The sequence below is a fragment of the Eleutherodactylus coqui genome, chromosome 11 (genome assembly GCF_035609145.1).
Source record: "Eleutherodactylus coqui strain aEleCoq1 chromosome 11, aEleCoq1.hap1, whole genome shotgun sequence".
Taxonomy (NCBI): Eukaryota; Metazoa; Chordata; class Amphibia; order Anura; family Eleutherodactylidae; genus Eleutherodactylus; species Eleutherodactylus coqui.
In genome coordinates this window covers 4,832,206-4,854,466 of record NC_089847.1, presented here as the reverse complement: position 1 = coordinate 4,854,466, position 22,261 = coordinate 4,832,206, and the positions used below count along the sequence as shown (strand labels likewise).

General features: G+C 54.3%; 1 protein-coding gene across 2 annotated transcripts; it reads left to right on the top strand.

The window, feature by feature from the left end:
* The first annotated feature begins 568 nt into the window (after nt 1-568).
* On the top strand, nt 569-16,632 carry LOC136582028 (Wilms tumor protein 1-interacting protein homolog). 2 transcript variants are annotated; one of them, XM_066582766.1, is made up of 8 exons: nt 569-1,764; nt 7,126-7,227; nt 10,283-10,350; nt 11,153-11,215; nt 11,624-11,754; nt 12,905-12,956; nt 13,436-13,504; nt 14,149-16,632. In XM_066582766.1, exons 1-8 carry the CDS (start codon nt 774-776, stop codon nt 14,299-14,301), a joined length of 1,629 nt encoding a protein of 542 aa, XP_066438863.1. In that variant the 5' UTR covers nt 569-773; the 3' UTR covers nt 14,302-16,632. The 2 variants fall into 2 exon arrangements, with proteins under 2 accessions (XP_066438863.1, XP_066438864.1); XM_066582767.1 differs by lacking the exon at nt 569-1,764 and adding an exon at nt 3,294-3,556.
* Nucleotides 16,633-22,261: the final 5,629 nt, after the last annotated feature.

Genomic DNA, 22,261 nt, shown 5'->3' with positions numbered 1-22,261 from the left:
ATATGGGGGTACACTGTTGTATATGAGGATATACTGAATGGGGGACATGTAGTATGTAGGGTATACACTGTACTATATGGGGGTACACTGTTGTATATGGGGGTATACTGAATGGGGGACATGTAGTATGTAGGGTATACACTGTACTATATGGGGGTACACTGTTGTATATGGGGGTATACTGAATGGGGGGACATGTATGTAGGGTATACACTGTACTATATGGGGGTACATTGTTGTATATGGGGGTATACTGAATGGGGGGACATGTAGTATGTAGGGTATACACTGTACTATATGGGGGTAAACTGTTGTATATGGGGGATATACTGAATGGGGAGGACATGTAGTATGTAGGGTATACACTGTACTATATGGGGGTACACTGTTGTATATGGGGGTACACTGTAGTATATGGGGGATATACTGAATGGGGGGACATGTAGTATGTAGGGTATACACTGTACTATATGGGGGTACACTAGTTTGCCGGTCCTCGCACGGAGCGCAGTGATCCAGCCGCAGCACATTCCTGGCGGCCCCACCACCGCCGTCTCCCTCCGCGCATTCCTTCTCCGGAGCAGAAGACACAGAGGCGAGAAGCGGCGGCGGCAGCAGTAAAAGAGTCCGCCCGCTCCGCCGCCCTCCCCTCCGCCCGGCGGGGCCCCAGCCGCCCCCGGAGCCCCGAGCCGCGCAGCCCGGGCTGGGATGAAGCTTCTCCCCCGGCCAGCAGCCGCAGCAGTGTCCGCTCCGCCGGGGGCCCCCGCAGCAGCATGGAGCAGTATATGGAGGAGGACGTGGGCCGGTTGATGGAGGAGCTGTGCCTGGAGGAGAGCCGGCCCCGGAGGCTGAACGGCGGCACTGGCGGCGGGGCCCTCCTGCACTACCTGCCCCACTGCCCCTCCGACCCCTACAAGACCTACCCCGCGCAGCCCCTCAGCCGCCAGGAGGCGGAGGTGGCGCTGCCCTGCTACTCGGGGCGGCCGGGGGGCATCGGCAGCAGCCCCCGCTCCAGCACGGCGCCGCTCTCCAGCCCCCGCTCCAGCCTGGTGCTGCTGCCGAGCCCGCGCTCCAGCCTGGGCCAGTACGAGACGCTGAGCCCCCGCTCCAGCTACGCCAGCACGGCCAGCGACACCAGCAAGCACTCGAGCCCGCGGGCCAGCCTCCAGGACTGCGGCTCCAAGCCGAGCAGCAACCGCACCAGCGGCATCAGCATGGGCTACGACCAGCGGCACGTCAGCCCGCGCTCCAGCTACTCCACCGGCAACGGCGCCGAGGCGGACGGCGGCGGGGCGGCCAGCGCCATCCTCAGCCCCCGCTCCAGCCTGTGCCTGCAGGACGGCCGCGCCGCCACCCTGGTCAGCCCGCGCTCCAGCATCTCCAGCCACAGTTCCCGCAGCTCCCGGAGCTCCCGCGGGTCCATGGGCGCCTTCCCCGAGCTGCCGGGGCCCTCCCCCCGCTCCTCCATGCTTGGGCCGGGGCTGCAGGAAGAGGCTCCGCCGCAGGAAGTCGGGGAGGCCGCCGGTCACTACAGGCTGCTCGCCCACTCCCCGCCGCGGCACGAGCAGCTCAGCGCCGAGCCCGCCGCCGCCTCGTACGGCTACAGCTCCGCCAAGGGCTCGGCCACCCTGCACCGCTTCAAGCTGCCCTACCAGGTGACGCCGTCCAAGGAGAGCGGCCCGAGCCAGGCGGAGAGGAGGCTGGAGGCGCTGACCCTGGAGCTGGAGAAGGAGCTGGAGATGCACATGAAGAAGGAGTACTTCGGTAAGAGGGGCGAGCGGCGCGGGCGAGCGTAAGAGGGGCGAGCGGCGCGGGCGAGCGTAAGAGGGGCGAGCGGCGCGGGCGAGCGTAAGAGGGGCGAGCGGCGCGGGCGAGCGTAAGAGGGGCGAGCGGCGCGGGCGAGCGTAAGAGGGGCGAGCGGCGCGGGCGAGCGTAAGAGGACCGAGCGGCGCGGGCGAGCGTAAGAGGACCGAGCGGCGCGGGCGAGCGTGAGCGGATGGAGGGGGACCGGCGAGCGGACAGAGGAGCGGCGAGCGTGAGCAAACGGAGCGGTGCGGGGGAGCGGCGAGCGTGAGCGGACGGTGCGGGGGAGCGGCGAGCGTGAGCGGACGGTGCGGGGGAGCGGCGAGCGTGAGCGGACGGTGCGGGGGAGCGGCGAGCGTGAGCGGACGGAGCGGCGCGGGGGACGGGCGAGCGGACAGAGGAGCCGAGTGTGTGCGAGGGACCGGCGAGCGTGAGCGGACGGAGCGGCGCGGGGGACGGGCGAGCGGACAGAGGAGCCGAGTGCGTGCGGGGGGCCGGCGAGCGGACAGAGGAGCCGAGTGCGTGCGGGGGGCCGGCGAGCGGACAGAGGAGCCGAGTGCGTGCGGGGGGCCGGCGAGCGGACAGAGGAGCCGAGTGCGTGCGGGGGGCCGGCGAGCGTGAGCGGACGGAGGGGGACCGAGGAGCGGCGAGCGTGAGCGGACGGAGCGGCGCGGGGGACCGGCGAGCGTGAGCGGACGGAGCGGCGCGGGGGACGGGCGAGCGGACAGAGGAGCCGAGTGTGTGCGAGGGACCGGCGAGCGTGAGCGGACGGAGCGGCGCGGGGGACGGGCGAGCGGACAGAGGAGCCGAGTGCGTGCGGGGGGCCGGCGAGCGGACAGAGGAGCCGAGTGCGTGCGGGGGGCCGGCGAGCGGACAGAGGAGCCGAGTGCGTGCGGGGGGCCGGCGAGCGGACAGAGGAGCCGAGTGCGTGCGGGGGGCCGGCGAGCGTGAGCGGACGGAGGGGGACCGGCGAGCGGCGCGGGGGACCGGCGAGCGTGAGCGGACGGAGCGGCGCGGGGGACCGGCGAGCGTGAGCGGACGGAGCGGCGCGGGGGACCGGCGAGCGTGAGCGGACGGAGCGGCGCGGGGGACCGGCGAGCGTGAGCGGACGGAGCGGCGCGGGGGACCGGCGAGCGTGAGCGGACGGAGCGGGGGACCGGCGAGCGTGAGCGGACGGAGCGGGGGACCGGTGAGCGTGAGCGGACGGAGCGGGGGACCGGCGAGCGTGAGCGGACGGCGCGGGGGACGGGCGAGCGGACAGAGGAGCCGAGTGTGTGCGGGGGACCGGCGACCGGACAGAGCGGCGCGGGGGACCGGCGCGTGTGAGCGGGGGAACCGGCTAGCACGAGTGGACGGAGCGGCGATGGGGGGGGGCGGCGCGTGTGAGCGGACGGAGCGGGGGACCGGCGAGCATGAGCGGACGGAGCGGCGCATTTCACGAAGTCATCACAGGGGGCAATGAGTGCACGCGGACGGAGCGCAGAGTGTTTATGGAATGTAAAATGATGGCCATGTGGAGAGAACATGGGGGGCCGCCGTGGTTGAGTCGCCGCGGGGGACGCGCGCGCGCGTGGATGGGACGTCCGGGGACCGTGGCAGCATGTAGACGAGTACGCAGCGTTCAGCGACCAATGTGTGCGTGGACAGAGGGATCGGCGGCTGCCATGTCCACGGATGATCTTGTGCGTATACCTCTGTACAGAGTGGGATGAGACCACCGTGTGCGCGGACAGGAGCGTCTGGGGACCCCCAGGTGTGTGTGGACGGAGCGTGTAACCCCTCATGTGCCGGCTTTATTTCTGTCGTGACCTCTGATTCCATTGTTGGTTGTGGATCTTTGCGCAATTTGTGGCCTTTGCAGTGCTTTGCGCGGTCTGAGCGCTCGCCGCCTCGTCGTCCGTGTGTGTGATCGCCTGTAGTGTTCCTGACCACGGGAGCTGACGCTCTTCTATAAGCGCAGTGTCAGATGTAGCAGAGCTCAGGTGCTGCAGGCGTTCGGGGACGGCTCTGCTTGGTAGTGACCTGTACCTACCTGTCATGTTTCTGCCCCTCCCCCCAGCATCTAGGGGCCTCTTGATCGAGGTAATTATTGGGGGTCCCTTGCTGAGCAGAAGAGCTTACACTCTACAGGAGAGGGAGGCCCCGCTGAGCTGTTTCCTTTGTGATCCCAGTATTAGTTGGGGGGCTCGTCTGCTTGTTTTGGGGGGCAGTGGGTATTTCCTGGCTGAGGTCGGGGGGCCGGTCTGTCTGCAGTGGGGGGATTGAGCGCGCTCAGTACAAAGAGCGTGTTCAGCCAGGCTGGAGGCAAACACAAAGATTCCAGCGAAAACCTCAGTGAGCGCATTCCAGCCGCCGTGGCCACCGCATTAACCCCTGCTTGCCGGATGGTTCTCCTCCCTCCATGGGGACGGCGCCCCCCAGGTGCGAGTCCCTAGGTCCTCCCTGTGAGGCTCAGAATGGAGTTGCTGGAACTGTGGAATGGGCTTCTTTGATTGCTCAAGATCTCTGCTTGCTGTCAGTGTTTACATCCAGGGGCTGGGGGTTTGTTACAGTGTTTGCACAATCCTCTGTGACTCCAGACTGATACATTGTTACTATCCGGACAGGAGGGGGATCAGGTCTGCACTGCTACATTGTAACCAACCCCATCAGTCAGCACTGCTTTCCATCCTCTGGCTGTAAACAAAGGTTTAGTTCACTGACAGCAAGCAGATGGTGAAGAATAGAGGCCCAGTCTGGCAGCGTGGCTCGCTATACGGGGTTAATGGCGTTTTCTTCGCTTGCTTTCAGCGGTCTGACATCAGCAAATGTGGCGCAATTTGTATACGATGTACGTTGGCGGTTTTAGGTGCAGCAAACGGTGAATGTGGCGACAAAGTGCGTCCAGTAAGATGGCGGAGGGCTTATAACGACGCAGTGCGCCATTGGTACTTCTGGAGCTTGATGCATGTTTGGCGCAGCATGAGTGCGGCTTCACAGTGGGCCGCACGATGGGGGTCAGTAAATGATGGTGTCCATCTTTGTCATGTGACCCATCAGCACCCACGTGTCTTGTGTAGCGGCGTCTGCGCTCACCGCGGCGTCTTTCTTTTCGCTCCTGCGGCACGGACACCAAGAATTCTCAGAACTTGTCACAAGGATGCGGACGCTCTTGGGGAGGGGGTCCGAGACCCTTCCTGTGTGATGAGAGATCCTCACCATTGTGGAACTACAAGTCTCAGCATGCCCTCTCAGCGCCCTCCGTGGCCGGATGTGGATGTTACTCTGCAGGCTGTCATTGCGGAGCCACAAAGCCTCACTTATACTGCAGAAGGCGGTCGTTACGCCGATGCCTGAACCAACATGCAGACGTCCGCCGTGTCCGCCGCGGCTCGCTCTGCCTGCCCCCTCAGATGTTTCGTGTTCGCACGGGCGTTCAGCTTCACTCCATGAATACCGTCTTGATTCTTGCGGCGTGTTTTCGCGCACGTAATCGATTGATATTTACCCATGCAAGAAAAACCCGCATGCAGGCCCCGCCCACTGCAAAAACACGTTTATCGCGCGAATTCGCTGCATATTGGCGTAATCCCATTTACTTCATTGGCTTGTTTTGGTCTATAATACGGGGAAATTAGGACTGGCTGCGGTTTTTACACTCGCGTACATACCACAATGCAGATTTGGTGCTACACATCACACGCCGTGTAGGACGCGTCACGCGGCGCTGAAAGCCCTTTGTGGTCGTCACACGCGTGTTTTTAATGTGTATAAATATATATGTGAGTATAAGAAACGCAGGAAGTCCGAGGCTGGAAACTTTGTTTCAGTTTTTCGTGTTCAAGACCTCTGCTTGCTGTCAATGTTCGTAGTCTGTCACATTGCGGACAGTCTTCTGTGAGGGAAGCGGCACCATCCTTTCCTGTCCTGATACATTGTAACAAACCCCCAGCTGTGAGATGCATTGGGTCAGGATGGGATTCCAGCCTCTGGATGTAAGCAAGCATTCTCCCAGTCGCCCACAGCAAGCAGAGCTCTTGAAAGTGGAGACACAATGAAGTACAAAGTCTGGGCTGTATTTACATGGGACTGCTGTTGTGCTGGTAGCCCCCCCCGGTCTGTGCCGGAAGCCGTTCCGCTGACACAGCGCTGAGCATCGCCTCGCGCTCTCCGGAAGTATGACTGTGTGCTGCGTACATCCAGCGACTGCTTCCTGCCAAGTTACTGCAGACATTCCTGCGAGCGCGGCGATCGAGCGCCCGCTATCCTCTGCCCGCAGCACGTTAACCCCCGCTGCCAGCCAAGATGGAGACTTGGGGGACGGTTGTGAGCGACTCCCCGCTGGTGACGGAATTTGACTGGTAACCTTTACGTTTTCTCGTATCTGCGCTGTGATGATACCTTTCCGTATTTGTGTCCCCGCCGCGCTGCCTGTGATCCGTGTAATACCTCACTTGCCCTGTGGAGGTGCTGCAGAGATATTGAACGCAGGTTCCTTTGGGGTTCCCAGATGTTGGACTCGGTGGTCCAGTTACTTTCGATGGGGCTTCCCTTTGTATCCTCGACCGTCGCTGAGAGCGTTCGTGCGGTGGGAAGCCTGGCTCCGCCTCTTTCTGCAGCGCGGACGCAGACATGGCGGCTTGTGATATACGGGGACGGCCGCTCAAAAGGTTAATGTTTGGTTTTCAAAAATATTTTCCCGAGCCGCTCGCTCTGCCGCTGGTCGCCGCCCACATTTTTCCATAATCGCATTCCAAGACAAGCAAATGCATATCTGTCGCCGCGACGTCTTCACTGGGTCTTCAGTCCTGATGACGTCATAGTATGGGGGGGGGGGGGGGGAGCGACCTCAGCAGGTGACCGCTGCCAGCAGGTCGAGGACTTGGTTAGTGATTAACCCCTTCTGGCGTGGGAGGGGTCAGTAATGGGGGCTGATGTGCGGCAGGGCTGCGCCAATCCTTTCTGTATATTGTCAGGCTTTTTGCGTTTTTAGTTCTTGCTTTTCTCCAGTTGCATCCAGACCTGCAGCAAAGCGGTCATGTGGACAGGTGTGGCCCCGCCTCCCACTTGGTCATGTGACTGCACAGTGAAATTATAGCTGGAACTCCCACAATGCACTGCGGATAGCAAACCAGCAGAACGGTGAGTGCAGCTCTGGAGGTGACTGGAGTGGAAGCCGCGATGTAACAGGATGATGTTGTCTGCAGCTCTGGAGGCGGCACGTAATACATATATAATCATCCAGGCTCGTATAGTGTGGATGTCCCCCGTGTGACGTCTCCCCTCCCCCGTGTGTCCGCCATGTTTGCAGTCTTTGATGATTTCACCTTTTTTTCCCCCCAGGTATTTGTATCAAATGTGGAAAGGGCGTCTACGGGGCGAGCCAGGCGTGCCAAGCCATGGGCAACCTGTTCCACACCAACTGCTTCACCTGCTGCTCGTGTGGTAAGTCCCGCCCCCTCGGGGGTCTCAGGTGAAGCCGGGTCACCCTGCAGCTCCCTAACGAACTCCGGCGCACGTCTTGGCGAACGCCTTTCTTGCATAACAATCTGCAACTTATTTTGATTCTCCGCCGCACTTGGTGGTTTGAGTGGGCGGGGCTTAACTGGGGGCGGGGTTTAGCTGGAGGGCGGGAGCAGGTAAAAGGCTTCTGAGTAATGTATAAGGGTGTATATAAGGCTTGTCTTCAGGATCTATGCTTGCTGTCAGTGAATGGGAATATTCAGAAATTAGGAGGTTGCAGAAGGTTTTGCGAGGCTCGGGCGGACCGCGGTCCGTTCCCTCCTCGCCCTGCGGGTACATTCTGGGGCGCAGGTGTTTGGGGAATGTTGCGGACGGATCCCGCTGATTGGCAGCGTCTCCCGCGTCCATAGGTCACATGGTCTGGCGGCATTCTGTATGTTGGTGTTTTTGAGTTGGGATGTATTTTGGTCGCCCTCTCGGCCGGGGTCATGGCTTTGGCAGGAAGCATGGAGCTCGGGGGAGGGGCGCAGCTATTTTTGCGCTGTGGGACAGGATATTGTGTAAACTTCGGAGTCAAAGGGTGAAACGTGAAGTTTGCCAGAGACAAAAATGTGTCCTTCGTGAGAGCCGCCATCGTCCGTGCGGGTGACGCTGGGATGAGCGGCCTACAACATAGTCCCGCCGTACCCGGGGCCTCCACATAAGCTCCTCCCCTTTACGTCTTAGCGTGTACATAAGACTGACCCCGCGGCCGTTCTGCGCTTACGTTACTTTGCGCCATTTTGTCTTATTGTGGCAACTCTTACTTCATAAAGTGTGTGGGGAATATGGCGGCGCAGTCGTTGGTTACATGGCGTGTCCGCGGCTGCGGTCTGATCTGCGCTATTCTTGTAAATAGGATATACGGGGAGGACTCTGCGGTGTTGATGCGTCGCTCTGCCCGCTCGTCCTTCCTTCTCCATGATCTGAGGCAATCGTTACCCCCAGCGGACCGCTGACCCAGTTACTGGCGACGGATGACTCCTCCCACCCGCCGCCGTTCTGTCCCCACGGATTCTCTCTTTTTTCAGCTTCTGATGTGAACAAAAATATTCGCTGACAGCAAATCTTAACCCCTTAATGACGCGGCCCGGGGGTCCAGAAATCCATCGCGATCCGGGAATGGAAAACCACAATGCCACCATCTTTGAGGAGGGGGGGTCTTGTTTTTATGGGGCGCACACTGCAGCAACGTTCTCCTCTTTTTGCTCTACTATTAAAAAATATATACATTTTTCCCCAAAGATCTATTTTCTGCCGCCATAGCCGTGCGAGGACGTGCCTGCTGTAGGAGTTCATACGACTTGGGCCGCCTGCAGACGGCCGGGTCAGATCCCGCTGCGAGCCCCTGCAGGGAGCAGTGCGGCGCCCACCCCTCCCGCGGCTCCGGCTCTTTGATGAGACATTTCATAGAACATGCGGTGATTTGTTTTCTGCGTGTATTTTCGCGCGGACAAATCGCGCCCGTCTGCCTGGGATTGGGTTTTGCAATGCAATCCTATGCCGGCGTCCGGGGGCGGTAGGTAATTCTGTGAGAAATCCTGCTGCAGATTTTCCGCCCGTGTGCCGGCGGCCTTACTGGTTGCTTTTTATTAATTTTTTTTCTTGAAAATAGGGAGCGTAAAGAAGTGCGATTTCTGGTGTTTTTGTGTTTTTCTCTCGGACCTTCCCCCTTTTGGATACATAAGGCGTTACTTTGGTAGAGCCGACTTTTACGGATCATTTTGATTTTCTTATAAATATTGGAAAAGTTTTTTTAAAAACTTCTACCTTTTCATTTTCTCTAATATTTAATAACCCTTCCTTTACCTTGTTTCTGGTTTCGGGTCCCGCGGGGGATTGGTTGAGCGCTCATAGGGTAATCTTGCATTATATTGTGTTCTGACAGGCAGCACATCAATCCGTGCTACAGGCGATGGAAGCCCTGGGGGCTCAGAAGGTTCCAGGCTGCCATGGAAACTTAACAGACCCTCATGAATTCTGGGGGCCTCTTTGGGGCCCCTGAACAATCAGGGTGTTTAAATGCTGCTGTCAGAATTGACCGGCATTTAAAGGCTTACCGCTGCGATCAGTGTGAGCGCTGATTGCGCCTCTTGTGGGTGTCAGCTGTCAGTCTCCTGGACACAGGCGGCCATTGTGATGACATCACTGAGGCGCTAGCAAATTCAGTTGACCCAAACCTACTTTGTGATGTGGCTGATAACAGGGAGCAGTGGATTGTGTCCCGCTATCCTATAGACCTCTTCTTCCCAGACTGCAGTGGCTGATGACAGGGAGCAGTAGAGCGGCTACCCGCGTCTGCTGGTTGGTCATGTTTTCTGCTCCTCCGCACACTAATATCAGATTGGTCATGTGACTTGGGTGTCGAGGGTAGGACTTGGGGGGCACCAGCCGGGTCCGGGTCGCTCCTGTGTGAAGTCTGACCGTGACGGCGGCTCACAGTATAAAGGCTTCATTCATCCCGGCGGGGAGAAGGTAACGGCGCTGAGTCACACGCTGACTAACATACCAGCCTGCTGCGCCGCATTAACTCCACGTGTGCCGCTGCAGGAGGGAGGGTGGCTGCGGACTCTCTCCGTCCACGGAACATGTGATGCCGCCAGTCATGTGACTTCTATTAACCTGGCGATGGCGTCGTGCGTAATCACACGTCTGTACGTTTTTCTTCCTGTGCGCACAGATGAGACTTATTTTCAGTGTTGGGCGGCCATGGTTTACTTGGTGGTTCTGCTGTTTCATGATGTCCAGCCGTTCAGCATCTGATAATCTGGCCGGAGACACGGCCGCTCCTGGTTGTTGACATCTTAGTAATAACATGTGGGAAGGGGGGCCATTAGCTGACAATAGCCATGGGGCTCGTACATATAATATCGGGGGGGCGGTCTTTGTAGATTGTGTAGGGGGGGCTTGTCCTCGTTGATCATTTGGAGGGGGGTCCTCGTAGATCATGTAGGGGGGCTCCTGACATTGTCACCATCTTGCTTTCTCTTTCCGGCAGGGAGAAGATTACGCGGGAAGGCATTTTACAACGTCAACGGGAAAGTTTACTGCGAAGAAGACTTTCTGGTAGGTTCTGCCGCTGCTGCGGTCTCGTTATAATGGTGGCCGTTACCGGGGGGCGGAGTTATGTGGTAATATACTCTGAGCTTCGAGCGCTGGAATGTTGTGTGATGACATCACCTGATCATGGCGACCAATCTCTGCTGAAAGTGACATCACCACAAAGGCCTGCATGGGGGGGGGGGGGGGGGGGGGGCTGTGGCCGGCTCTTCCTCGGTGCCGATCACGTGGTCTGTATAATGAGGCTTTTGTTCCCAGGACTCCTGTGTTGTTATAACGTGTGGTTATTATGACTGGGGGGGGATGAAATATTATAACCCCTGCCGTCTGACTCATCATGTGTGCGAGATCCTGACATTATGGGGGTCCCTGGGGGCCTGCAGCGCCACAGCCATGTGTGAGGACATCCTGGGACTTGTAGTCTCCGGCTGCTAGAGGTTGCAGATCTGAACTCGCTGCGTATCAATACCGTCACCGACCTAACGGGGGCTGCAGGTGGATGGGATACAGTGTAACAAACGCTCAGCTGTGAGAAGTATTGGGTCGCCCTTTAGATATAAATGTCCCCTTTCACTGACAGCAAGCAGAGAGGTTTGGATGGTGAGAAACTGCATCATAGATTCTATTAGACATTTGCAGAAATTTCTTCTGATAATTTAAAGGGAAGGTTTTTGCCCACAGAAGCGGCGCCCTCTGCTGTCTGATCAGCGGCAGGGGGTGGAGCTACAGTAGGGGCTGGACAATCCCTCTGGGTTACAGTGACATCACATGGCGCCTCTGATCCGCACGCTCTTCTTTATCGTTGCAGTACTCCGGCTTCCAGCAGACGGCCGACAAGTGTTTTGTGTGCGGACACCTTATAATGGAGATGGTGAGTGCGATCGCCGCCGCGAATACAGGAACTGCGCAACGCACAATCTCCCATCTTGCTCATGTCTGACTGCCCGCCATGCTGGGTGCCGTTCCCTCCCTCCTGGTGATTCCCCCGCTGGGGATGCGTGATCCGACATGTTGGCTGTTGCGTCATCTCCGGCACATGTGAAGTATTTGCCGTATGTGCGCGGACTTGTCCTGCAGTGGAATGTGAGATCAGTCGCCCCCTCCCATGTCGGCGTACTTCTCGTGTCGCTGGCGCGGCCTCCATTGTTGTGTTGGGGGCTCCACGAATCACGGAACGTTCCTATTGTAGCAGTTTTCAGACTGCCGGCTGCTTGCAGTGGCTGAGCGGAGGAGACGAGGAGCGCCTGTGCGCGGCCGCTGATCGGTTTGTGTTTTTCAGATTTTACAAGCTCTGGGGAAGTCGTACCATCCTGGCTGCTTCCGCTGCGTGGTGTGCAACGAGTGTCTGGACGGCGTGCCCTTCACCGTGGACGTGGAGAACAACATCTATTGTGTCAAAGATTATCACACGTAAGAAACGGAGGAGGGGCGTACGGGCAGCTTCAGCGCGACGTGTGAGGGTGGAGGGGCGTACCGGCAGCTTCAGCGCCATGGGCGAGGGTGGAGGGGCGTACGGGCAGCTTCAGCGCCACGGGCGAGGGTGGAGGGGCGTACGGGCAGCTTCAGCGCCACGGGCGAGGGTGGAGGGGCGTACGGGCAGCTGCAGCGCCACGGGCGAGGGTGGAGGGGCGTACGGGCAGCTGCAGCGCCACGGGCGAGGGTGGAGGGGCGTACGGGCAGCTGCAGCGCCGAGGGTGGAGGGGCGTACGGGCAGCGCCACGGGCGAGGGTGGAGGGGCGTACGGGCAGCTCCAGCGCCACGGTCGAGGGTGGAGGGGCGTACGGGCAGCGCCACGGTCGAGGGTGGAGGGGCGTACGGGCAGCGCCACGGGCGAGGGTGGAGGGGCGTACGGGCAGCGCCACGGGCGAGGGTGGAGGGGCGTACGGGCAGCGCCACGGGCGAGGGTGGAGGGGCGTACGGGCAGCTCCAGCGCCACGGGCGAGGGTGGAGGGGCGTACGGGCAGCTGCAGCGCCGAGGGTGGAGGGGCGTACGGGCAGCGCCACGGGCGAGGGTGGAGGGGCGTACGGGCAGCTCCAGCGCCACGGGCGAGGGTGGAGGGGCGTACGGGCAGCGCCACGGGCGAGGGTGGAGGGGCGTACGGGCAGCTCCAGCGCCACGGGCGAGGGTGGAGGGGCGTACGGGCAGCTGCAGCGCCGAGGGTGGAGGGGCGTACGGGCAGCGCCACGGGCGAGGGTGGAGGGGCGTACGGGCAGCTCCAGCGCCACGGGCGAGGGTGGAGGGGCGTACGGGCAGCGCCACGGTCGAGGGTGGAGGGGCGTACGGGCAGCGCCACGGGCGAGGGTGGAGGGGCGTACGGGCAGCGCCACGGGCGAGGGTGGAGGGGCGTACGGGCAGCGCCACGGGCGAGGGTGGAGGGGCGTACGGGCAGCGCCACGGGCGAGGGTGGAGGGGCGTACGGGCAGCTCCAGCGCCACGGGCGAGGGTGGAGGGGCGCAGTGTGCCGGCCCCCCCCCCCCTTCATGCTGCGTTGTACATATCCGGTTTCTGCCGCTCGTCTCGCTGATTCTTTTGTAATGCTTCTTATTTCTTTGTTTTCAGAGTTTTTGCACCTAAATGTGCCTCGTGCAGCCAGCCCATCCTCCCCGCGCAGGTAACGCCCACACGATGTTATGTAGCCAGCGTTAGAATGGATGGAACCTCTCTGCTGTTTTCAGCATCTCTTCTTGCTGTCAGTGACTAAGAAGATTCTTGCTTACACTTAGAGGCTGGAGGCTGTTACAGTGTGTCGGTGCAGCCGATCCTCTGATGGATACCATCCCACGTCCCGATCGTCTTGCTGCTTCTTCCCTGCACTGATACATTGTAGCAGTCTGGGGTCCTCCGAGGATCGTGCAGGCAGGATACCCTCAGCCGGTCGGGGGGATTTTCAGCTGCTGAGCGTAAATAAGAATGTTTCTGTTCACTGATGGCAAGAGTTGGGAAGTGTTTTTGGTCTTTTGTGAAATGAGATCTGCGTGCTGGGGGAGGGGCCTGTGAATATGCTTAACCCCGCCCCCTTCTGGGTGATGATATACACTGGGGTGGGACTCGCAGGGCAGATGTCTTTTCACCTGGCTGCTTCTTCTCCAGGGGTCGGAAGAAACGATCCGAGTGGTTTCCATGGATAAAGACTACCACGTGGAGTGTTATCACTGCGAGGTAAGCCCCGCCCCTTGCGCCTCCATTATCTTTGGTCATGTCTGAAATGTACGAAAATCCAATACAGCTGAATGCAGCAGGGAGGGGGGATGTGGGCGGAGCCAGGAGGCGGTTACGACACACCCTGAATCGCGCTGCACTTAGCAGTCAGTTATTAAAGGGCCAGTTGGGGTACGATACAACATTCTGTTACTTTTAGGGGAAAATTTGCGCCTTTCTGCAGTTTGCTCGCCAGTTGAGTAGATTTCCTCTTTGACCGTTTTTCCATCCGTCCTCCGGTGGCCTACATGGTAACATAATACACCGTGGCCGGCACGATACCCGTCGCTGACCGGCGGTCCATGGGAGAATTAAAACACTGCGGCTCTTGGAAGGTGTGCGCGAAAAAATGAACACTCTGGTCCTGAAGGGTTAAATCAGCCGCAGCGCCAACTAGCGGTGAGGTAAAGGCCCAACCTACGCCGTACGTCACCCGTAGGTCCCATTGTCGGGCCGGTATATACCGTGTGAGCAGTCGGGACTTTGTATACGTTTACTGGCGAATACGGTGAACATAAGCGAGCGCCATGAATGGCGTCCGAGGGCGTATCGTCGGGACCGCAGTATATTACGTATCTGATTGTTATAACGTCTCTCCTGTGCAGGACTGTCACCTCCAGCTGAACGACGAGGAGGGCCACCGCTGCTACCCGCTGCAGGGCCACCTCTTGTGCCACGGCTGCCACATCAGACGCATCAGCGTGAATATTACTCCTCCGCACCCGGCCAACTACCCCATGCATGTCACCGAGCTGTGAACGCGACCAATCCGATGGAGGAGAGAGACTGAGCCGCTGCGGGTGCCCTGTGTACAGATACGAGGGGGCGGAGCCTGTCTACAGTACATTTCTACAGAGAGCCGGAGGTCCCAAATTATTTATTGTCCGGTCGGCGCTCGTCCGCGGGACGCCACAACGCCGCTCTCCAGTAGTGAGAATTAGCACTTAACCTGTATTAACCCCTTGTTGCTGGACGCCAGGACGCTGCAGCTGACATTTTGTTCTGGGGGAGGGGTGCGCTGTCAGAGCTGTCGTACCGTCCACGGCCGTGAGATAAACACCACGGTGACCTGTTCTGCGCCCAGTGATTAACCCCTCGTTGTGAGCGGTTGTTGCGACGAGACGAAGCAGCAGGCTCCGCATTTGGTTCTGCACCGCCAGGAAACGCTCTCCATCGGTCACATGACCAGCCTGCCTCCGCCACAGGAAGGTCCCCACAGACGCTGCAAATCACAACGTCATGTGCGACACCCCGGGAGTAGAGCGAGCGCTGACACCGCAGCCCACGAGATGCAACAGTCACTAATACAGGGTGGTAACACTGAGCCGCCTGGAAATGAAGCTCTTATTCACTGACAACAAGCAGAGGTTTTGCAAGGGGTGAGGAAATGAAACTGCCTCCCAGCAACCAGCGCTTGGCTTTCACTTCCGGCACGGTGCTGTGATCAGTTGCTATGGCAACAAGGCCAGTTTAGGTCCTGATCATTGCAAAATGTTTTGCGCCGTGAGGGCGACGCTTTATTTATACATGCTGGTCGCTATAACAGACCGCCGCCATTGTGGCACCTCGTCTCGTGGCCGCCCCTCCCTCTGTGACTTTATCCTCAGGAAGTGATGTGTTGTAGAGCCGCGCAATGAGTCAGATGAGCGGCGGCGCCAGAATATCCCCTCCGTGCGTTGTGCCACCGATGATGTCATCGCTGAGGACCGGTCAACGGTTCTGGATCCGTGCGCTCCTTCTGGTCACTAGTTACCCACCTTGGCTAGAAGAGACGTCCTGCCGCTCCCCGGCTGACTGGACTGCCAAATAAGCTCCTCCCACTCGTAACCGCCATCATGTAGGAGTTAACCCCACATCTCCCGGTCTACAAGCAGATTGCATATTGGGTATGTGTTGGCCAAACGGTCACATGACCAGAAGAGTGACGGCCTCCATCCGCTTCCCTGGTAGTTTATTTATTGCTGATTGTAAGCTCTGGTGGCGAGATCCACAACCTAATGACGTCCCTGACACTGGATATAACACTGCGGACTGCGCTGCGGACTACTCTGTATATATGAGGTAGATGTGAATGTTTCCATATTGTACCAGCTCAGTGCCTTAGTCACCGCGGCCGCCGTCGCATCATCCGCGGAGCTGTGCGACACGAGGCGACGGCAGCGCGGTGCATCACTGATTCCTTTAATCTGGCGTTAATCGGAGCCCATCGCCCTCTAGGGGCGCCGCATTCTATTAGCTTGTGACTATTATCAAATGCCGGATTAAAGGACTTGTGCTGTATGCGTTGTGACAGACTGATGCTATAGGGACTGCGCTGGAGCGCCTCCCCGCATCGGGCGCCATAGATCACATCCTGAGAGGAGCGACTTTTCGTCGGGGTAATCTTGGCGCAATTCTTTTCTGAAGTTTAGCTCTAAACTAGATTGTAAGTAGATCCCCTAAACAGCCGGCCGGCCGCAGTGTCTGCGAGCCGCCGGGCGGGCCGGGGTCCTCCAGCAGCGCATTACTTATGGCGGTTGTGGCCACAGCTTATTGCGCAGTCTGTACACGGTCGTCCCCCCCATTACATGTTATCAGTCAGTGAACAGTACAATAAGATGCCTCCGGCGTCTCGGTGTTTAACCCCGCGGGCCGCGGCCTGAACGGTTCTACTGTAACTAATGTCTTAACTGTAGAATATAAGTGACTTAAATTAAGTTTGTTTTTTTTTCCTTTTTCAGAAATCTATTTTCGTTTTCTTTGAGAGAATATAGTTTTTGCGTTTATTATCAGAGCGGCGCGGTAGGAGGCGCCGCCCCGCGGGTCGCTGACGGGATTAGCTGAACTATTTTTGTATAAAGTGTTGCTTTGGTTACTTAGTTCCCGTAGGACGATTGTGGGTATTTTTTATCGTGTTTTGATTCTCCTGATTGTTTAAGAAATTCAAATTTAAAAAAAAATAAAAAAATTAAAACAAAAACCCGCCCAGGAGCCGTAGATTTATTTATGGGAGGAGCGATACTGATATAAGTTATTTAATGTTACAGACGCCTCATTAAACCCTAGTTGTTATAATCTGCTTTTTACAATAAACACTTTTTTGTAGTTTATGATGTTCTTTGGTGTCTCATTATAAAGTATGGGCATGTGGTACCGACGGTCTCCACAAGGGGCACCGTGCCCACCTTCCTCTGGCATCTCTAACTCCCAGCATGCCCCACCAGACAACGGGGACTGAGTCTGGAGTGCTGCAGACACACGAGGAGCGGCAGATGGCCCCCAGTACTGCAGTAGAACATGTTCTGGGTCCACAGGAAGAAGCTGCTAATTACTGCGCCGCCGCCTGTTCCTCCATCACAGCAGCCTCCTCAATATAACCCCCTCGTTACTGCATCTTGGACAAAACTCAGCTCTTAAAGACGCAGCAAACCGCAGAATTACGAGAGCGTGATGGGGGGGAAGGGCCAGAAACATATACCAGCTGTATAATTATATACAGGATACCTAGGTTATACCAGCATGGTCCATATCACTATATACAGGAGATGTATAACTTATACCAGCTGTACATATATAATTATATACAGGAGATACCCAGGTTATACCAGCATGCCCCATATCACTATATACAGGATGTATAACTTATACCAGCCGTACATATATAATTATATACAGGAGGTACCCAGGTTATACCAGCATGCTCCATATCACTGTATACAGGAGATGTATAACTTATACCAGCTGTACATATATAATTATATACAGGAGATACCCAGCTTATATCAGCATGCTCCATATAACTATATACAAAATGTATAACTTATACCAGCTGTACATATATAATTATATACAGGAGATACTCAGGTTATACCAGCATGCTCCATATCACTATATACAGGAGATACCCAGGTTATACCAGCATGCTCCATATTACTATATACAGGATGTATAACTTATACCAGCTGTACATATATAATCCTATACAGGAGATACCCAGGTTATACCAGCATGCTCCATATCACTATATACAGGATGTATAACTTATACCAGCCGTACATATATAATTATATACAGGAGATACCCAGGTTATACCAGCATGCTCTATATCACTATATACAGAGATGTATAACTTATACCAGCTGTACATATATAATTATATATAGGTGATACCCAGGTTCTACCAGCATGCTCCATATCACTATATACAGGAGATACCTGTACAACTTATACCAGCTGTACATATATAATTATATACAGGAGATACCCAGGTTATACCAGCATGCTCCATATAACTATATACAAAATGTATAACTTATACCAGCTGTACATATATAATTATATACAGGAGATACCCAGGTTATACCAGCATGCTCCATATAACTATATACAAAATGTATAACTTATACCAGCTGTACATATATAATTATATACAGGAGATACCCAGGTTATACCAGCATGCTCCATATCACTATATACAGGAGATGTATAACTTATACCAGCTGTACATATATAATTATATACAGGAGATACCCAGGTTATACCAGCATGCTCCATATCACTGTATACAGGGGATGTATAACTTATACCAGCTGTACATATATAATTATATACAGGAGATACCCAGGTTATACCAGCATGCCTCATATCACTATATATAGGAGATGTATAACATACTAGCTGTACATATATAATTATATACAGGAGATACCCAGGCTATACCAGCATGCTCCATATCATTATATACAGGGGATGTATAACTTATACTAGCTGTACATATATAATTATATACAGGAGATACCCAGGTTATACCAGCATGCTCCATATCACTATATACAGGGGATGTATAACTTATACCAGCTGTACACATTTATATACAGGAGATACCCAGGTTATACCAGCATGGTCCATATCACTATATACAGGAGATGTATAACTTATACCAGCTGTACACATTTATATACAGGAGATACCCAGGTTATACCAGCATGCTCCATATCACTATATACAGGGGATGTATAACTTATACCAGCTGTACACATTTATATACAGGAGATACCCAGGTTATACCAGCATGGTCCATATCACTATATACAGGAGATGTATAATGTATACCAGCTGTACATATATAATTATATACAGGAGATCCCCAGGTTATACCAGCATGGTCCATATCACTATATACAGGAGATGTATAACTTATACCAGCTGTACATATATAATTATATACAGGAGATACCCAGGCTATACCAGCATGCTCCATATCACTATATACAGAGGATGTATAACTTATACCAGCTGTACATATATAACTATATACAGGAGATCCCCACGTTATACCAGCATGCTCCATATCACTATATACAGGATGTATAACTTATACCAGCTGTACACATATATTTATATACAGGAGATACCCAGGTTATACCAGCATGGTCCATATCACTATATACAGGAGGTAGAGGTGACCGTGATGCTCTGCAGCTCTCTAGAGCAGGTCAGTGGGGGCGATACTCTGCAGTGGTCCACAGGGCGGCGCTGGTTACGGGTGCGGCTGTCACGTCTGGTATCTGCAGTGTTATTCGGACAATTAGCATCTGGGTGATGATTATATTTCTGAGCCGTTTCCGTAACGATGTTGAGATTTGTCGCTGCAGGAAAGGCACATTTAATACTTGACTGTTGCGCAGCGCGTGGCGGGACTCCTTTCTGTTGGTGCGGCGGCTCAGCGCCACGTTGTGTGAAGTGCAGCCATGTCCTCGGTTGCCAGGAAACCTTTCCTTCACATTTACCGTCGTTACAGTATGAATATTAACCCTGTCAGCGCCAGTTATTTCATACAATACAGGAACCGCCAGAGAAAAGCGCTGCGACCGCACGTAAGCGGAAAACGCGGCCAATCACGGACTACAATTACGGGGAGTCATTGTATAACCCTCAAAACCCAAACTACTGCCGGAGATTAACCCCCGCAGTACCAGAGCACTGTAGACAACACCTATATCTGGACTGGGGTTCAGGCTGCTTGCTCTTACCTGACACAGTGTAACAAATCCTCAGCTGTGACAAGTATTACTCCAGGGCAGGTTGTCAACTTCTGGCTGTAAAAAAAAGACACCAATCACAGCAAGCAGAGGTTTTGAAAATGATCTTAAACAATGTAGATTAGAAAGTTCCAGAACTTTTCACTACACAATGATGAGAGCAGAGACAGGACGCCGGCCCTTTAATGTGTAATGGTAGATAGAGGCCTCTCCAGGAGGCGTCACAGGGACCCCGGAGCACAATCATCGGTCGCAGAGAAGGCTGAAGCCAGTAGTGCCCCCTGCAGATGAGGGCCATTCACTGCACCCAACTCTGCGCTCACCTGCTGCCGCGGCACTACTAGTGTGGACATCACAGGCCGCACACTCAGCTCTGCTCAGCCGGCAGTTTCAGATGGCTGGAATATGCCACCATGTAATATTGACACTACATGCTGGTTGCTGCTGCCCAATCAGAGAGGCCGGGGCGAGGGAGATATACGGGGGTCACCCATCCACAAATTATGCTACTCGCCTTAACCATCCAGACAGTGGCCATGAGCCATCTAGTGGTCATTCCTAGAATTACAGCACTGGGCCTCATGTGCCACCCCACAATATGAACGTATACATATATACACTGCACAGTATTATGTCTCCTGCTGTATACATATATACGCTGCACAGTATTGTCTCTTGCTGTATACATATATACGCTGCACAGTATTACTTCTCCTGCTGTATACATATATACGCTGCACAGTATTATGTCTTCTGCTGTATACATATATACGCTGCACAGTATTATGTCTCCTGCTGTATACATATATACGCTGCACAGTATTATGTCTCCTGCTGTATACATATATACGCTGCACAGTATTATGTCTCCTGCTGTATACATATATACGCTGCACAGTATTGTCTCTTGCTGTATACATATATACGCTGCACAGTATTCTCTTGCTGTATACATATATACGCTGCACAGTATTACTTCTCCTGCTGTATACATATATACGCTGCACAGTATTGTCTCTTGCTGTATACATATATACGCTGCACAGTATTATGTCTCCTGTTGTATACATATATACACTGCACAGTATTATGTCTCCTGTTGTATACATATATACGCTGCACAGTATTATGTCTCCTGTTGTATACATATATACGCTGCACAGTATTACTTCTCCTGCTGTATACATATATACGCTGCACAGTATTATGCCTCCTGCTGTATACATATATATGCTGCACAGTATTACTTCTGCTGTATACATATACACTGCACAGTATTATGCCTCCTGTTGTATACATATACGCTGCACAGTATTATGTCTCCTGTTGTATACATATATACGCTGCACAGTATTATGTCTCCTGTTGTATACATATATACGCTGCACAGTATTACTTCTCCTGCTGTATACATATATACGCTGCACAGTATTATGCCTCCTGCTGTATACATATATATGCTGCACAGTATTACTTCTGCTGTATACATATACGCTGCACAGTATTATGCCTCCTGTTGTATACATATATACGCTGCACAGTATTATGTCTCCTGTTGTATACATATATACGCTGCACAGTATTACTTCTCCTGCTGTATACATATATACGCTGCACAGTATTACTTCTCCTGCTGTATACATATATATGCTGCACAGTATTACTTCTGCTGTATACATATACGCTGCACAGTATTATGCCTCCTGTTGTATACATATACGCTGCACAGTATTATGCCTCCTGCTGTATACATATATACGCTGCACAGAACCACCTCTCTTGTCCTGCTTATATGTATATATTTTCCACTGCTGGCCATTACGCTGGTTGATAAGTCCTATGTGACACTGTCGCCCCCTGGTGGCTGCACTCACTCACTACACCCACTAACTGAAACCGCAGAATTAAAATGTCCAATAACCAAACTGCCTGCAAATAACAGCAGATCAATGCGTCTGACATCCCTGCAGCGAGATCCTTCCACGGTTCTTCTGAAGAAAGACACATGTCCATCCAGTTCAGCCTGTTACTCCCCAATGTAGATGCAGTGGAAGCAAAAACCCCAATGAGGTAGAAGCTAATTTTCCCAATTTAAGGCAAAAAAATTTCTTCCTGACTCCAATCTGTAAATCAGAATAATCCCCGGATCACCGATCCCTCCGAGTAATCAGTGATGTAAGACGTAATATTGTAACACTCAAGAAAGGTATCCAAAACCCTTATACTCTTATCAAATTTGTCATCACCGTGTCCTCAGGAAAGACTTCAATAGTCTCACTGCTCTTACAGTAAAGAACCCACTTTAATGTTGTGTAGAAACCTTTCCTCTAGATGTATACAGCGCCCCTTGTTACAGTCCTGGGTATAATAGATGATGGGAGAGATCTCTGTACTGACTATTGATATATCTATACATAGTTATTAGAGCGCCCCCTTGTTACAGTCCTGGGTATAATAGATGATGGAGAGATCTCTGTACTGACCCCTGATATATCTATACATAGTTATTCGAGCGCTTCTTGTTTTAGTCCAGGGTATAATAAATGATGGGGGAGATCTCTGTACTGACCCCTGATATATTATACATAGTTATTAGAGCGCCCCCTTGTTACAGTCCTGGGTATAATAGATGATGGGAGAGATCTCTGTACTGACCCCTGATATATCTATACATAGTTATTAGTGCGCCCCTTGTTAC